Source organism: Betta splendens, chromosome 11, assembly GCF_900634795.4.
Source record: "Betta splendens chromosome 11, fBetSpl5.4, whole genome shotgun sequence".
NCBI classification, from domain to species: Eukaryota; Metazoa; Chordata; class Actinopteri; order Anabantiformes; family Osphronemidae; genus Betta; species Betta splendens.
Window position 1 is genome coordinate 5755995 of NC_040891.2, and position 18816 is coordinate 5774810.

Consider the following 18816-nt stretch of genomic DNA (forward strand, 5'->3'; position numbering starts at 1 on the left):
AAATAACACTAAAATATATGTGAATGAATATAATTCACACCAACCAATAATAAAGTTTTGTTTTTTAGTAAATGTGGTCATTATATAACCAGGTAAATCTATTGTTTTATTCCACATTTTTCAGATAAACTATCACAAACTGGGTCAATGTAACAAAAAGAGGGGCGACAACACAGTTTAAATACCAATTAACAATGGCTTGTTGTAAATAATGAACAAAGGTAAATAATCAATAATGTCCATGAAGTGTGTAACATGAGTCTCAGTAGAGTGAGCAATGCATGAGTGAGTGGTGATTCAGTGTGTGCATGTTATCCAATGCAGAGCAAAAACAAACAGAACACAACCAACCGGGCCTAGTGGTTCCTTTGAGTCTCATCAACCTAAAATCTACACTTATACTTATAATAAATGTGCATTTTTGTATTTGAGGAATAAACCGCAATAACGCTGGACCTACCAGTTGCTTGATAATAGTGTAATTGTCTACAGATCATCAGAGTGGAGAAAAGGTATGAAAACATTAAAGAAAAGCTACAACAGCAGCTTTTCAGGGGTTGTAAGGTGAAGTTTCTCAGAATGCCGAGTTCCTGGATTCACTGAGGTACTACGGTGTGTCAATGTCTACATCTGTAATCGTTCACCTGACATCATGACAGCTGCCTTCTGTTTCATCTATTGGGACACTCATGTAGCCAATGCAGTGATGACCTACTACCCAGACAAGAACAATAAATATTACTGACAGAACCATCAAACTCGCAGAAAAGGTTTGGTGTCATGCATTTAAAATCAGTGATGGAGCAGAAATGCCTTCATATAAATCATGTGGGAATTTGTTTGGCTTCCGTACAACTGATACACACACTGAAAAATAAGAATTTGTCTGTGGCAACTGTGCTGAAATTGAGTGTGAGCAAGTTGTTTAAATATGAAAGTAAAATTACTGTAAAGAGCAGTCACAACTGAGTTCTAACGCACGAACAGCTGAGAACAGGAAAAATGTGCAAAAGTCTGCTTTTCGTGGCTCAGCTTTTACCTCATTGAAGGAAAATTTGAGTGGGATGATAAGGTCTATTTTTTGCCTTTTCTTATGATAATTGTGTATCTACTTCTTCTGTACTATATGAATTTGAACTGTTTGCACTGTTGCAGTTAAATCCTAATACAATTATGAGTAATTGTGTGACTTGCAATAGTAGAATAGAAAGTTGCAATAATTCTTATGATGAGCATGTCTGTTTTTAGTAATAATGGAGCTACAGTGGAAAGTAATGTAAGGCAATTTAAAATACAGTTCATGGCATAAACTGACAGTCTCTATCACTCTTCCCAGTCTCTATTCACCTCACCTCACAACATCAGTGCCACTTTTACCTTGCAATGAACCTACTCCCTTCTCCAACGGCACCAGAACTGCCCTGCTAAAAACTCTAAGTGGGGCCAACTCCTTTTTTTCCATAAAGGTCCTACTTTGGGAATGACCCAGGTGGAGGCAGCGCTGCACTGGTTTTCATGTGAAGCAGGTGACTGGGAGTCAGTGGTTCTAAGCTGTCAGGGCCATTTTCTCCCCCTGCGTGATGCAGTGGGGTGATTCATCACAAAGTTGCACTGATTTTTGTAAAAAGATATGTACATAGTCTCTGCATCTTTAGTTCTTGTAGAGCTGCTTTCAACTCATTTCAAGCACCAACAACGTCTCTTCCGTCGTTGTGCAGTTAACTTCTGCCATCTCCACCGCGTTTCACCCTTAACTGCATTACTCACTAGTAATGTGTCATGTGCAAAAGATGCGTCTCTGAGAGCCCATGCTTTGTAGTGAATCAGAAGAGCCCAGTTTTTTCAGGGAAGAATTCTATCAGGAACGCAGAAACCGCGCACCTGTGGGCTGTCGGCGCAAATGGGAAGTAAGAACAACTCCCCCAGCTGACGTACCCCAGTCACGGGACCGGCCTTCAGGAGACAGTTCACACGGACTAACGGCCGATGGAGACCGCTGGCTGCGCGCTTTGCCTGCTAATGGTCGCTTTTCAGGTGAGATTTAGTGCCATTTTTTTATTTCAATGTGATAGTTATATTTTTACAAAGGTTACTTTTTCTACACAAAATAACGTGAAGCGATTCGGTTGGTTTTAACCAGGGTTATGTTTTGTTTATAAACATAACACAATAAAAAAAAAATTGTAAAGAAATCATACGAATGTGAAACTACTGTGTTTTATGTGTAGGTCTTTCTAATGTGCAAAGAAAAATATGGACATGCACTTTTTTACTGAAAGCGAGTGACTTATCCTCATATCCCTGATCAGTGAGAGCTACAGAATCCCACTGTTCTGAAAACTGGGGAGAATTATTATCATGTTTTGGGGGATTTTTATTATTTTGAGACTTTTGGCCAACTAAGCATACCTTGGGTCAAATTGACCCGGGAACATTATAGTACATAAGAAATGAACATAATACGAGAGGTAACATGCGTTTCAGTTTTGTGTGGTGTACTTAGGTTTATGTCTCTGTTAGGACGTGTTAATCAATAACCTTGTTCTTCCAGGCCTCAGTTCTACTGAATGCTGAATGCCCAACATGTGCCCCTGGATTCAAATACGATATGTTGATGAGAGTGAGCAGGAAGCACCTGAAGCCGGGCACAGTCCTGGGCCAAGGTGAACTGTACATATACATTAATGAAGCTAATGTGTCCTCTAATGACTAACGTGGCTGCAGACAGACCCGTGTCGTGTCGTCCATGACTCCTGAATGGGCTGTGTTGTTTGAATGGAATTGAGAGCTTATTTGTAATGTGTGCAGATGTTTCTTTAAAGATGGGGTCACTTGACCTAAACTGTCCAGTGATATCTGAGCTGTGTAGCCCTATAGACCTCCCTGTACTGGACCAGGAAACTGTTTCAACACATCTGGCACTTAAACATTACACCTGAAGACACTGGCTATTTAGAAAACAAAAATACTGATTTGGGAATGATGGCTGGAGGGGAAAAGTAACACTTTTAACTGTACATTAATGTAGCAGACAGAGTCGAGGTGTGTAGGATAATTCATTGTGGTTTACATGTTTTTAGACAGTGGTTTTCATTGAGTAAATACAAGTTTGGATAATAAATATGTTGTTTTAGCTGTAAAAACTCTGGCTGGTACTGTAGTCTGCCCCTCTGTGGTCGGTAAAACTGAAAGAACCACAGTGAAACCTTTACAGAAAACATCCTTGTTGGAAAAATACTGCGATTAAACCATTGTAACATTGTTGGAATTTTTTTTGCTCAGCTAACGAGGTCATCTGCTGTGACCTCGTTAGCTGTGCTATCTGCAAGAACTAGGGAGTACCGGTGTGTAGCATCCTTATCTATGACCAGTGCCTGCTTTGTGCAGAAAATATTTCCCATGTACTGCGTGACTATATAAATATAATGAGCTGCCTTTTCTTCAGATGATAAAGTTGCCTTTGCTGTAAACTGCTCACTCCTTAAAATCCTGAAGAAGGTCTCAACTGATTGTGTCTCTTTTATTTAAGATTTACAAAGGGAAATCTTAATTTCCCTAACAATCCTTTTCTTTTTTTGGCCTAGTTTCACATTTAGAAAGTTAAAGGGATGGTTTACATACATGAACAGTAAGCCCTTCTTGTTTACTAGAACTCTAGCTCGTTCTGTTCCTGGCAGCTCTATGTGATTATATGCGTCCGTGACTTAATCATTTCCTGGGTGTGTGGGTTAACCATTTTTTCTGCTTTTAATCTTGCTAGCTGAGCTAAGTGATCACCATGATTGTTGATTCTGCTCAGCGATAGAGTTTTCTCTGCAAGGAAGAAAGTCGTCCACTCTCAACTATAAGGGACCTTGTATTGACAGAAGGAACCCAGCTGATGGGTTTTAAAGCCAGTTAAATCCATATTGTGTCCTACAATGAGGTGGTAACTGCATTGGACGCAGTGCTGTAGGTTGGGGCTGCATTACCTCGTCTACCTCGTTGTATTTATGTATTTGCTCATTCCAAAAGATTACCATCAGACGTGTGATGTCCCACTCAGTAAATTACAGTTAAACAAACAAGCTCAACCTTTTTTAAAAGGTTTCAGGCTAAGCTGTTTTTGCCTCCTCCTGCAGTCGGCTTCACTGACGGCACAGACCGCACCAGGTTCCTCTTCAGCAGTGACAACAGCCGGTTCAGCGTTCAGACCGATGGGACTTTAATGGTGAGTGGAGTTCAGGCCTTTTAATGCTCATCTTCACATCAAGTTAAACCTTCTAGAATTGTATATTTTGTAAAATATAAGTGCTGGGAAATCCTGTTTTAAGATTTAAATAATAATAAAAAAAATGTTATACTGTATACAAGAACTTATTATAGTTAACATATTTATGTAGTTAAAGCTGCAAAAAAAAACGAAAAAATCTGTTTTGCTGTTAACTTAATTAATAAAAACTTACAGCAGCTACTGTAATAAACGAGGCGAATAAAACTTTATAAATAGAATTTTTTTCAGGTCAAGAGAGCAGTAACTCTTCATGAAGGACATAGGGACTTCTCTGTCCATGCATGGGATTCACAGGGTCTCAAGACGACTGTTGATGTGAGGCTAATGTACCAAAGGCGTTCTCCTGAAATTGCTCATCACAACATTGAGCATTACCTTAGTGACCACAGTAATCAGCAACACCTCGCTGAAATGGAGTCTCTAGCAGAGGTAAGACAAGCACTATTAATCCTGCAGCAGTTACAAGTGTTAAGCAATGGTCTATTAGTAATAATATTTCCTTCATTTCATTTCATTTCATTTCATTCTGTGTGTGTGTGTGTGTGTGTGTGTGTGTGTGTGTGTGTGTGTGTGTGTGTGTGTGTGTGTGTGTGTGTGTGTGTTAGAAATTACCACACTCTCTAACTGTGTACTGTATGTGTTTGGTCCACAGGTGCCTGTTCTCTATTTTCCCAAGACTAAAGGCCTGAGGAGGAAGAGAGAGTGGGTTGTTCCTCACATCAATGTTCCTGAGAATAACAGAGGTCCATTTCCTCAAAAAATTACTAACGTAAGACAATCTATGTAATGTTTTTAATTCCCTTTCAATATTTGTATGAATTGTTTATTAACTCTTAACAGTTTTTGTTCAAATGCTTTTTTATGTTTATAGCAGATTTAACCCTAGAACACTCTCAACAAAAGTTAAACCATCACTTTTGCCGGGTAATTGTTACCCGATATAATATACCCAACAAAAAGTACTTATCATAGAAGATAAATCTAAACACAGTATGACAACGCATGATAAATTAGAGTGGTAGAGTGCTCAAGGGTTAAATTTTAGTTGTATTGTCAATTTATCATGATTGATTTTATAGTAATTTCAACTGGCTTAAATTTCAGTTGTATCATAGTGATTTTACAATCATTTTAACTGGCTTCTTTTGTTTTCTTTACCTTGATTGATTTAGAATAAATAACACGTTGTTGTGGAATAACTGAAGTCTTATTGTTTTTTCCAGATCCGTTCAAGTGAGGCTAAATTTAAGAGAATCTTTTATAGCATCACTGGTCCTGGAGCAGATCAACCTCCCATTGACCTTTTCACCATTGACAAAAACACGGGTGTTTTGTTCGTCACACAACCCCTGGACAGAGAGAGCCAGGCCAGATATGTGGTGAGAACCCCAAAACAAAGACACGCCTTCTTAAATCGATTACCCCTCAGTATCCAGGGTTGAATCTATTGACTATACAGCAACTTGACATTAAGTTGGTCAAAGAATGTTCTAGCATTAAGACACATTACATACTGTTATTATTTATTTTGATTCACTGTATAACCGTATTTATCTGTGTACAGTTTCAAGCTCATGCTGTGGCAGATGGTTTAGGAAATGTTGAGAAGCCAATGGAAATTGTAGTGAATGTGCTGGACCAGAACGACAACAAGCCTGTGTTCACTCAAGCTGTATTTGTAGGACAAGTTTCCGAGGCATCACCAAAAGGTATTTAATTTATTTTAAAGACCGATTTGCATCTATCTTGAGATCATCGCTCATCATATAATTCAGTACCTGATCCAACACGTGAGGAGAAGTTGAAATGGGCTCGTAACTACCAAAACCAGATGCAGTATCAGTTGTTGGTGTTTGAAGAGAAGAGATCATCCTCAATGCTGTGGTGGTGGTAAAGCCTCATACCTAAAATCTTCTGTTTTTTTAGGTTTTGAGATTTGTACAGTAAATGCCACAGACAAGGATGATCCAAATACAGATGGTGGAATAGTCCATTACCGTATTCTGAGCCAGAACCCCCAACTGTCCAGCGTCCCTCTGTTTGCCATAAATGAAGTCACCGGGGTCATCTATATCAGTGATATTGGGCTGGACAGAGAGGTGAGTTGTGTTCTCAGTTGTGCATCTCAAAGTGTCAAAGGTTTGCCCCAGACTTCACATCATGTTATTAAAATCTTCAGCACTTTGCTACTATTTGCGTGATATTTTGGGGTATGAGTTTGTTGTTTTATCCCTACGTCTAAGCCTTATGTGCTTTAAAGAAAATGGGAAAGAAGGTTCCTATTCGATTCAACGTACTAGAAATTTAAACATCAAACTCTGAATAAAGAGAAACACCATGAAAAGTTAAGATGTCATGTCAGGAAACTGAAACAATGATCAGTTCAAATCTGGATTTATTCCAACAGAAATGGCCAAAGTATACTTTGTGGATACAGGCTGCCGACACCAATGGAGAAGGGTTGCGTGCAGAAGCCCATGTAATTATTACTGTAACCGATAGCAACGACAATGCTCCAGTCTACACTCAGCGCACGGTAAGTATATAATACATATAATACCCAGTTACTCTTCATGACAGTATTTAAATTGGCTTAGAGTAAAGGAACCATATGTGGTCTACAAAGCCACCCAGTATAAGTGTTTAATGTTTTTAGCTTCTCTCATTTTCACCCATTTTTCTAGTATAAAGCAGAAGTGGAAGAAAACCACCATCTCGGTCACAAGGTGATCAAGATGGTGATAACGGATGGGGACGAGCCACATACCCCGGCCTGGAATGCCAAGTTCAGGATCGTTGGTGGTGACCCCGGAGGGCTTTTCAGTGTGACAACAGGAAGTAACAAACAAGAAGGAATTATTACAAATGTGAAGGTAGGAGGTGAAGTAAAGCAGTGAAAATGGTGGAATGATTGTTACTCAGTAATTAAAACAACATTCTTTTCCTTCTCCAGAGTCTTGACTTTGAAGCAAACAGCAAACACACCTTTTTGGTCGCAGTAGAGAATGAGGTTCCCTTTGCTGTTCCGCTGCCCACGGCCACTGCCACCGTGGTGGTCAACGTGAAGGATGTCAATGAACCTCCAGTGTTTAATCCTGAAACAAAGATCGTAACCAAACCAGAAGACCTGGTTCCTAACAGCGAAGTGACTCAGTACACAGCAACCGACCCAGACACAGCACGCTCACAGACTGTCCAGTGAGTGCCAGTAATGTCGGCCGCACCTTCAGGGATACGTCAATCTATATGCCTTAAGCTAAGGAGGAATGGATGCAAGGAGGAAATGTGTTTTGTTCTTTTACCGGTTTTTCTTTATTTTACATATTTGAACATTGGTTGAAATCTGACTTTTCATCTCTTGTCATTTCCCATCAGGTATAAAGTGATCAGCGACCCTGCAGGGTGGCTGAACATCAGTAAAGACAAAGGTGTGATACGGGTGAGAAGCAGCATGGACAGGGAGTCTCGCTTTGTCAGGGATAACTCGTACACAGCACTCATCGGTGCATATGATAATGGTAAGTGCAAAGCCAAAATGACTTTGGTGCATCTTTGGATGAAATCTCGAGTTGTCATAATCCTGGTTGAGTGCTGTCATCTTGTCATTTCATCAGACGAGTCCCCAGCCACAGGAACTGGTACACTGATCATTCGGCTTCAGGATGTCAATGACAACGCCCCGGCCATTGAGGAGCGCGCTATTAAGGTTTGTCTTTGACTAAAATCAGAACCTGTGCCATTGATGCACTCACATTTAAATGCGTCACAGGTTTCTGTTATGTAAATGTATGATTTCTCCTCAATGACGTGACTCATCATCACTGAGGAACAACTCTTTAAAGGTTCATGTCTGTTTGTTATTGTTTTCCAGGTATGCAACATGGAACCAGCTGAGCACCTGTTGACTGTGACTGATAGAGACGGGCCTGGATTTGGTGCTCCGTACGCCGTCTCATTACATGGCACGTCAAAAACCAACTGGACCGCTAAGATGAACAGCAACAGTATGTGAATGAAATGTGTATGACACCATTTCAGACTTCAGTTTTGGGTAGAAAATACATCAGTACTGCTGTTCAGATAACCTGTGTTACAGTATAGACTGTAGAACGCCCAGTGGAGTTGAAACCGACTTGTTGGGATTACTTTATACCTGTTGACTTATTTCAAGTGCTTTGGCTTTGGCTCACATTTACACTGATACAATTTTTTTTTCTATCTCCACCCCTTGAGGAGTGTTTTCTCTCTGTTCTCATTCTACTTTTGTTTGCAGCGTCTCCGTCCTTGTCTTTTTCTAGCACCCTGATCTGCTATTGTGGAATAACTTTGTTGAACATGGTGCTGATCTACTGGTCACTTTTGGTCAATCTACTGATCAACTTGGATAAAGTTTTCCTAAAAAGATTCACTGGGAAAACCTCTCTTCCCCAAGAGGACTGGAGCAGAGAGTCCTGGTGTCCTGTGTGTCTGGAGCCACTGTCCATCGAGGATGCAGAGGATATTATATTATTATTACATATTTTGGACTTTTGCGGTGCCCTGCTTTATCGAAAGATTGGACAATCGGCTCATTGGCACGTCCACCGGCCGCAAAGTAAAAAATAGGATGTGCAAGAGGCGATGAAGCCGTGAGTCCTGACCGATTGGACTATCGATCTGGACAAATTAGTCATGGATCGCTAAAAATGTTACTAGAATTGGCTGTACAGTATATTATTCTGTCTCTTCTCCCTCTCCCCCTCCCTTCCCGGGTCCAATCTAGCTCACCAGCTGTGCGTCTATCTCCTTTACCTTGTTGCGTCTTTCTCCAAGGACAACTGTTGGACTGACCTGTAAACATCTTGGTCGTCCTCGGTCATCTATAAACAACAGTTTACTATACTGATTCAGATACAAGACCCCCCCCCCCCCCAAGTTTCAGTTTCACCGTCTGCTATGTGTGTGTGGGGTGGGGTGGGGGGGGCACGTTTTTCCTTCGACGTGGGTACAATAAACCATGTTTTTGCTATCAAGGTGAGGACACTGTGACAACTTGGGGACACTTGAAAGGTCCCCACCGGTCCGAAAGCTTTTTTGAGGGTCAAGATGTGATTTTAGGGCTGTGGTTAGAACTGAGTTTTGGTTTGCAACTTGCTTCCACTGTCGGATGGCGCCGCTAGCGTGGCTGCCTGCAGAAATTCCTCTATTGTGGACTAATAAACGCATTCTATTGTATTCCATCTTGTAGCGCTAAGCTAAAATGACTAACTAAATGGTCAGGGATATCAAGTAAATGTTCTCTGTTGCAGAAACTGGCATAATCCTGAATTTGGCTACGGAGCTGCCCAGTGGAGACTATGTTGTGCTCCTGAGCGTTTCAGACAACCAGGGCTTGGACCAGGAAAGCACCCTGCAGGCCAAAGTGTGTGACTGCACTGGGGAGAACGTGACCTGCCAATGGTCGGTTGCAGGTGGTGCTGACCTGCCTGTGATCCTGGGAATCCTCGGAGGCATCCTGCTGCTGCTTGGTAAGTCTAGTTTTACTGGCCGGGCTCCGTGTCGGCCTTTTGAAAGTAAAAATAAAATCTGCATTTATTCATTCATTCACATTTTAGCACATGAGGATTTAATCTTTTTATAAATGAGCTCAGTCGCAGTTCTTGTATCTAGTAATTTCATTTAAATGTCTGACAAAATGACAACTGGTGGAGAGTTTGTTTAACTGGACTCTTGTTCAGATAGAAGATGGGCTATGCAAATTAGTCTAGTAATTTACATAGATCATCTCCTTAAATTGGAAGGGAACTGAGGACATGCTGCCAAATAAATGAATTCTTCCTCTGTCTAATACAGTATATATGTAGTAGATGCTGTGTCTCTTTATACTTACAATCGAATCAAATGTAGGTCTTATAGAAAATCCCAACCATCAGCACCTTAAAAGCTGGACTACAGTTAGGTTTAAGGGCTTGTATGAAAAAAATCAAACCATCCTTATCTAGGAGTTAAATTTGAAGTAGATCTTATTTTTCAGGAAGTGCCTCTAAATTTATCCTAAGAACAGCCAATGTACTGTAGGAGAAATGTCATCTCTCTGCCGATTCCAGTCAAAACTGGCAGCAGCATTTTGATTAGAGTCATTGGGACAATCTGAGCAGAGTTAGTCGTCCAGTCTGAGCTAATGATTGAGTCATGTCATTCAGCCATTTAGTCATTCAGCATGACTCTGTCTAAACATCTGGACCTAAGAGCTTGAGTGCCTTATAGTAAACTTTGTGCTCCACGTTCAGTGTTGGTGCTGCTGTTGCTGCTGTTTGCAAGACGGAGAAAAGTAGCGAAAAACGAACCTCTACTGCAGGAAGACATCAGAGACAACGTCTATATATACAATGAGGAGGGAGGTAGTGAGGACGACAACCAGGTATGCACAGAAAAATATCAGCTGTACATGAGTAAAAGTGTAAAAGTAACTGAGACTAAAACTCAAATTGCACTGACTTGTCAGGTGTACTGTAATTTTTATTTGAAATAAAAAACCTTTTTTTCTAAACTACATTCGGCCCATCCAGCCCTCGCCTAACCCACTTGGCTATGACTAAAGCTTGTGTCTGTGTTGTCAGAGCTTCGATCTTGGCGTTCTCCGCCGTGCGCTGGATAACCAGCCAGAAGTCCTCAGAAATGAAGTGGTGCCAAGCTTCATGCCGGCTCCTCAGTACCGGCCTCGTCCTGCCAACCTGGACGACATTGGCACATTCATTGATGATGTGAGTGGAAACATGAAGCGCCCATTTAAACATTATATTTTAAACTGAATAATGGTGATTCGTGTTTCTAATCTTACCTGATAAAACCGTGTCTGTGCTCCTCAGAACCTGAAGGCAGCAGACAGCGACCCCACGGCGCCCCCCTATGACTCGCTTCTGGTATTCAACTATGAGGGAGGGGGCTCGGGTGCAGGAAGCCTGTCGTCCCTGGACTCCTCGAGCAGCGGAGACCAGGACTACAACTCGCTCAACGAATGGGGGCCGCGCTTTAAGAAACTAGCAGATATGTGTGGTGGAGGGGAAGATGACGTGCTGTGAACAAACCTGCATGAATGGCTCTTAACACTGGATTTGTGTATATACGGACTGCGTGCATCCCAGGGCAAGTGATGTGAGCCAGACATGGGGCTCATACAGTATGTGCCTTGGGTTGAACACGTGTTGGGTTTGTGGTTTACGTTTGACTGCGCTTACTAGAGTTTAAAAAAAGTCCCCTGTTGTCAATCCTAAAGTGCCCCATCTTTATTTTACAGCCATGTTCAATACTAGAGGTGTTTTGTCTAATCTGTAGATTTCATGCAGATATTTGAGGCTGACAGCTTTAATACATGACTCTGGAAAAACATGTTTGCACTTGCACTGAAATCTTAAGCAGTCTACTGTATTTTTTGTCTATTCTGTTTAGTTTTTTATGCTGCAGTATGTTTTGTTTTCTGTTAGAACTATAGAACGATATCCTGGTAACCAACCAATATATTATATATTAAGCTTGAATTTCTATAATTTTCCGCTGAGCGTCAGTAGAACATCTGGCCATAGTGGCATGATTCTACATTCGTGTCTGAATTAATTTTCAGTTTGTCTGACTTTCTAATTTATTGGTGCAGTTGTGAGGGTACCTTTAAAGCGATCATGTCTTAGTTCAGAATGGAAATCTCACATGACTTTCAAAAAAAGTCTAGTTCTTGCTTTAGTTCCTGCCTTGATGCTGATTATTTTCGCCCGTGTTTTTAATCCGTCATCCTTATTTGTTCTATTTGGTTTGTTGTCTACTTGGTGTGTTATCTACCTTGAGTATGTGTGTGAGGTCACCTGTGACTACATGTCTTGTTGCTCATCGTGGTGGTTGTTTTCGTTCTGCATTTGGGTTTCACTTTCTCAGCTTCCTCGTGCTCCTCTTCAGTAGAAAGCGAGCGTTTGTGAATTTGAAAAACAGTCATCGCACAATCCAGTTAAAGATCTGTCACGTGAGCTCCCAATACACCCGACAAACCTTTATTTAATTATTCCATTGTCCTTTAAGCAGCAATACAAGTCCCACTGCTTCATTCCTCACTTCTGCCCAGTCGTCATCAATCTGAACAAAACAGGAGACATTAAAAAAAAATTAAAAAAGAACTACAAACAGTTGCTGATTCTCTGCAAATCCCTTCCTCACCATATCTTTGAAGGCCTCCCGGTGGTAGGCTGGATATCAAGTTCTTGTTTTGCTGTTCAAAGGTCAAATTCTATTAAAAATATAGCACTGTATGTACAGTAAAGGTTTAGTTTTCCCAATAAACAAAATCCCACCTTTAACCAGCTCAGCTTTTACAATGCTGCTACAGCTGTTCTTTAGTCCACTGCTCTAACAAGCGTTTAAATGGATCCTGAATGAACGAGTCTGATGAGTTTATCACAGAGTAAGCAGTTTATCCCAAACCAATCCAAAAGAACAGTTGCTAGCAAACTGGTGTCTTTTCACTTATTAACTAAATACACTCAACCCTAGTCTTCATGTAGTTACTGATGAGGGGTATTTATTCATTTTAAACCTGCTAAGCAGCCACTTTGCCGGTTCGATGCAGCAGAAATCTATGAACGTGATACTGAGCATTTAACGCTACTCACCTTCACCGTCACATTAAACAATTGAATAGGCATCAAGTTTTATATTAGAAAATATCACTATAGCTACCAAAAAAGCAATCAAAGGAACCAATTATTGGGTTAATTATTAAAAAAATACAGGCCAATCAAAGGCTCTATTGACTAATGCTCACTACAACTCATCGCCTGTGTCCACCAACTTATCATTAAAACCAACTCTGTGCCTTTCAGCAGAGGCTCAAAGGAGACACAATTAGAATAGAATAAACTCTACAGTAGTTACAACAGTTCATTAGCAATATAATGAGTGCATGGACGTGTGTAAACTGCACTAAACAAAGATGAATGACACAAGACCAAACCACAAAACATGAGCACCAGATTATTTAGCTAGAGGATTGAATTTCATTTTCTAATATTGTGCTTTGAATTATAGAGATATTTATAATTAACTTTTTCAATTAAGAAATTTGGTCTTTAAAATAATCAGTACAGTATCTTAAATTTAGGTTTATTCTGCTGCTCTCTGTACTTGTGCAAATTTTTCACATGGTTGTGCTTCCACCTAGTGGTTCATCTGTGCCCCTGGCAGCGAAACAAAAGAATAATTACTGTTGGTTGCTAATAATAATAATAATAATAATAATAAGTAAAAAATGCATATTTCAAGGTACTGGAATATCATCAATTAAAGATGATTAAGCATAAAGATGCTAATGTCCTAACAGTAGAGTTGAGGCAGAGAGAAGGAACAGATATGTAGGTCATACTGTACCTACTGTACTTAGGTCATGAGAAGTTACTCTTTTCAACATTCTGTAAACATTTACAACTGATAAAACCCTGGTGCTGGCAGGAAGCGTGGAGCTAGTTGTCCTTTGACCTCTGTACAGGTGTGACTGCAGCAGTATTGTTGAAGAAGTGAAAATCTAAGCAGACATGGGGAGAACATACTGACTCAACACAGAAAGCACCTGGAAGACGTTAAAATCAAGCCCAGGGCTGTTATTATTAAAAGCTCCTCTCTAGCAGTTAGATCTCTGCAGGCCTTTATTCAACACATTTGTCTCAGAGCAGATTCTGACAATGATTTAAGGATTCTGTCATTATGTTTAATAATCAAAGGAACTGTGTCATTTTATCATGATTCATGTGTAGCTTTATTCTGGATATTTTTCATTAATTGTACATTATATTGTTGTTACCGCCTGTTCAATTTTACATCGCAGTAGCTGATATTTAAAAGCAAAGGTCCCCATAGTTCAAGTTAAAACATTGACCATCAGTGATATAATATAATTAATTAATAGGTTTTCTGCATATATTCCATGTTTCATTGTAAGCAATAACACATAATTGGCCTCACAGTTGTAACTGAAGAGTATAATCATAAGAAACCATTAGAACGGATGATAAAAAGCTGCAGTAAATTAGTTCCTAAGCTCAGTTTTGTGGTTCGTAAAACACGTCACCGACCCACTTAAAATCCACCATCTTCAGCACCTGCTTAAGCACCATGCGAACACTGGCTTCAGCCTTCTCTCTGTTCTCTGCTGTGTATGTGGGAGATGTTGGTGCAGCTGCCTCTTTAACAGCTTTCTCTGCTTTAAGCAAGTTGCTCACACTCCCAACTTCAGCACAGTGACCGTAGGGCCACTCCTTTGTGTCCTTTGTGGGGAGACCAAACAAATTCCCACATGATCTGCAAGGTTCCATGTTGGTTTGATTCTTGATGTTAGAAGCCTGACATGTGACCTTATCCAGAGGAAGTTTGATGGTTCCGTCAAAATATTCCTTCTTTTTATATTTCTCGCTGGCTTTCTCTGGATAGTAGGTCATCACTGCACCAGCCACATATTCTTCCCAAGTGCTCAAGCTGGATGCAGCAATCACGATTTTCCCAGCATTAGGACCAGTAGTGGACATGGACACTCCATAGTAGTTGCTGTTGGATGTCTTACAGGTAGTAACACACATGGTGGTGGAGACCAGGAAGCCTGGTTTCAGACGGTCGGCGAATTCATGCACACGCTCTTTTATTTTGTCTATTTGACTCTTTCCTTCCTGCAGGACAATCTAGAACGACACATAGTTATTAAACACTGACACTCAGCTTTTCTCAACTTTTTGATTATTTTTAAAATGCAACAGAAGAAACTAACTGTACTGTACTGTCTTGTGAACCCTAGTGTCATGGCGTAGCCCATGCCTGGTATTTAATAGGAGGCCAAAGACCTTTTTTGAAAGCTTCTCTGTTCTGTTAAGTTCCCCATTTTTTTCTTTTATTGTGAATATTTGTGATGTATCATTGTTGTTTTTAAAACAGATATCTTTAATAAACTTGCATCAGGTGAGGAGTATCACTGACTCCCTGAGTGAGTGCATCTTCCAGTGCCCCATCAACCCTTACACTGTAGAATGTGAGTATTTCAATTATCGTTTCACTTTTGAGAATTTTCGACATTGAATCTAACACTTGGATTTGATCAGCCTAGTTCCAGTCTCCTACTGTACATTAATGCGTTTCAAAAGAAAACATAAATCTACACAACTGATGTGATAATGTGAACAGTGCTGAACTGTGAACACAAAGGTTGTATCAACAGCTGTCAATAGTGTGTTGTTGATTAAAGAACCACCACTGAAAGTACCTGGTAGTTTTGGGCTCCTTGTCTACTTCCTTAAGTTTACTACTTTTACTAATACTTTATTACAGAACATTTAGTGTTTTAGAAGGATTCCCTGTTTTCCATGGTTTTTACATTTCAATATGCAACCTTTGCAGGATTAAAATGTACATTAAAATAATTGTTTGAACTCTTACCATGTCCAGCACGCAGGAGAATGGGCTTCGCTTCGGAAGTTGGGACACATAATACTGTAGAGGTCGAGGGTATTGCCCCTTCAACATGTTCATCATATTGTCGTCAGTAACAATATCTTTAGGCTCATATTTTGGTTTATTGATTCCTCCGAGAAAGAAGATGCTGTGAAGTATCTGTTAGTAGAAATGCATAGAAACTGTCTACTGTTATAAACTGATACACATTTATATATGTGACACATGTGTATTGCCACACAAATGAACTTACCTCATCCACCAAGTGTTTGCTTCCTGGAGTGGTATTGGACCAAGCCAACATTTGGGTTATGATCTTCAAGGCATTCTCTCTAAAACCCTCTTGAACTAGTAGAAATTTCTCCCTTCAATATAATAATATTTATGACAAAGTAATTAACGAGTTACTGTAATAGCACGTTACAGCATTGATCACTTGAAGCTTAGAAGAATCAGCTGACTCACCTCGCTGTCAAAGACTCCTGCCACAACATGAGAAAAGCATGAAAATTAACATGACATTAACATGTGTAACAATAGTACTATTATTAGATAGAAGTGATTATTAGAATAAATATCAGTATTAAGAGGAGCGTCAACGGTAGAAAGGACAGAAGCTGCGACTCACCATTGCTTAAAAGTGAAAGTAAGTGAAAGGCTGCTTGTTATTGCAGCAATTCGGCCTTCAGGCCTTCAGGGGGCGATCATGTCCTAGTTCATGCTTGTGTCTCTGGTGGTGTCACGTGACTATGCTTCCTTTTCTGGGTGGCTTGACGCTGGGTATTAGTTTCCCTTGTGTATTTAGTTAGTATCAGTCATTCTTATTTGGTCTCATTTGTTTGTTGTCTAATGTGAGTGTGTGAGACGTCAATGCTACATGTCGTGTTGTTAGTTTTCTCTAGAGCTGTTTGTGGATCGCTTGGTTCATATTGTCAGTATCTGTGTTGACCCTGTTGGTTAGTTTAGTTTCCCCACTCGCCTTCTTTGCTTCCTTGAGCTCCGTCTCGACAGAGAATTTGCAACAGTCATTGCACAGACCAGTTAAAGTGTGATCTCCCAATACACCCGACAAGCCTTTATTATTATGTATTTAGAGTAGGATGTCATTTAAGCAGCAATACAAGTTGAAGTGAAAATAAAAAGTAGAATAACATTAAAAACAACAATAAACTCATTGTGATACATGTTGGTGGTTTAGGTTAAACAAAGGCACGTTAAACCACTTCTCTTCCTTTGCACTTTACACTGTGTGGTCAAAAGGAATCAGGCAGAAACATTTAACAACACAGAGGGGATGTATTTTCTCTTACTTCTGCTGATGGGTTAATCCATGTGCAGGCGAGCGCAATTAAATATATTTAAAGATAAATTTAATGTCTTACAGATATTTTAAGACTTCTGGAGCATGTTGTTGCATTTTAGGGAAACAGCAGAGTCTGAAAAAGCAGGTTTATAATCAGTCACTAAATGTATTTTTATTGTACATCACCTGTTATTATGTACTATCACACCTACAGTACATTTGCCCATCTTAACTAAGGGATTCCAGGAATTGCGATTTGACTGCCTTCACCAGTTTTTGATGTTCTTTATCCAACCTCTTCCCCACAGCTCCCTTCCTCACTTCTGCCCATTCGTCGTCAGTCTGAACAAAACAGAAGACAATACAAAACTTAAAAACCAGAAACTACAAACAGCTGCCGATTCTCTGCAAATCAAATTCTCACCATATCTTTAAAGGCCTCCCCGTGGTAGTAGCTCTTGGAGGCTGGATACTCTAAGCCCTCATCACGTAGCTCCCTCAGGTCTGACGCCACCTCATGCAGGTCCTCTCCATCGTAGCCATACACCTTTCTGTCCTCACATGTCATCAGAACCAGCTGGTCACAGCGGCAGGACGTGCCCTCCACCACCCCAAACACACACATCTTTACCTCCTGGGGCAGGTAAAACAACCCCCAGCCGTCCACCACCTCAGCGCTCTCTCTGTAAATGGTGTCATCGATACCTGCTATTCTCAGGTTAAAAACAGAGCCTGATCGACTCTTTAAGACAAAAAGTTTGCCTCTTTTGTGTGACACCAACTGTTGCACCTTCAGTAGGAATGATTCACCTGCAACAGAAACAAGGACACATGTAAACACATGTTAAATGACTAGACTAAATGACACAAAAGAGATGTGTAACGAACCTTCTGCTCTGCTGTGCTGCCCCCAATCAGGTAGGTCAAACAGAGGGAGCTCGCTGAAACAAAGAAAAAGCTGTTACTTTTGAATTTTCTGAGCAACACATGAAACTCATATAATCGCCTATGGATTTCAGTCATATTTGACAGCATTCATTTCAAACATCCTAAACAAGAGCAGATACCTCATAGCTGCCGCCATCCTGGTCCTCTGTCACCTACAACACACATAAAAAGTCTCTGTCAAAGTAGTGGTGACAAAAGCATAGTGATTGTACATTTAAATAAAATAATATTTTCAGAGCGATCAGGTCGACGTTCATTTTTGAAAACGAAACCAACGTGTAAAATAACGCTGCTTATTGCGTGTGACAAATCACTAACATTTGACCTACATCGCAGTGTTAAACATTAATTTCTGATAAATACATAAAGTTCTGTTCCACCGAACAACACGATCCAGCTGAACCGTTGTGTTGCGTCAGCGACGTATCACCTACCACAGGTTTTTACAGATGTGTCTGTAGAAGATCGCACAACGACAGCGGAGCATATAGTTCTCAATTTTTCCCTGGTACATTAAATATAGACGTTTGTCCGAGTACGATATGATTGCGCTATCGATTTCTTCTTCCTCGTTATAGGGCGGTTGGCAAACGAGTTTGTGAATTACTGCCCCCTACCGGTCAGACTGTGAAACGACTACTATTATCAATTGGCAATTCAATATGCAATATCGTTCAATTTGAAAATGCATTTTGCGTTTGGCAATTCAAGTATGTGTTGATTTAATACCAAGCTTCATTATTTAAACGTTTAAATAAAGACTTAATCAATTGCATTTCATTTGCTCGTGGTTTAGAGGTGTCTTTATTCAAATTCGACAGCAGACAGCTGGAATGCAAGG

The 18816-nt window shown here is 40.3% G+C and overlaps 2 protein-coding genes across 4 annotated transcripts; one reads left to right on the forward strand and one right to left on the reverse strand.

Moving 5' to 3' along the window:
* Positions 1-1918: 1918 nt before the first annotated feature.
* Positions 1919-11661, forward strand: LOC114865912 (B-cadherin-like). Of its 3 annotated transcripts, none has more exons than XM_029167431.3 (18): positions 1919-2034; positions 2552-2663; positions 4122-4210; positions 4490-4702; positions 4926-5042; positions 5497-5652; positions 5838-5982; positions 6200-6372; positions 6681-6809; positions 6958-7146; positions 7227-7471; positions 7649-7791; positions 7888-7979; positions 8145-8277; positions 9562-9780; positions 10543-10673; positions 10873-11016; positions 11122-11661. In XM_029167431.3, the coding sequence occupies exons 1-18, from the start codon at positions 1987-1989 to the stop codon at positions 11332-11334; spliced, it is 2691 nt and encodes an 896-aa protein (XP_029023264.1). In that variant the 5' UTR covers positions 1919-1986; the 3' UTR covers positions 11335-11661. The 3 variants fall into 3 exon arrangements, with proteins under 3 accessions (XP_029023264.1, XP_029023266.1, XP_029023268.1); XM_029167433.3 differs by having other exon boundaries at positions 4502-4702; XM_029167435.3 differs by having other exon boundaries at positions 4568-4702.
* A 2357-nt stretch (positions 11662-14018) lies between these two features.
* On the reverse strand, positions 14019-16447 carry LOC114865913 (uncharacterized). Its single transcript, XM_029167436.3, has 5 exons — positions 16353-16447; positions 16190-16206; positions 15978-16089; positions 15710-15883; positions 14019-14961 (listed from the first exon to the last, which is right to left on the reverse strand). Exons 1-5 carry the CDS (start codon positions 16353-16355, stop codon positions 14329-14331), a joined length of 939 nt encoding a protein of 312 aa, XP_029023269.1. The 5' UTR covers positions 16356-16447; the 3' UTR covers positions 14019-14328.
* Positions 16448-18816: the final 2369 nt, after the last annotated feature.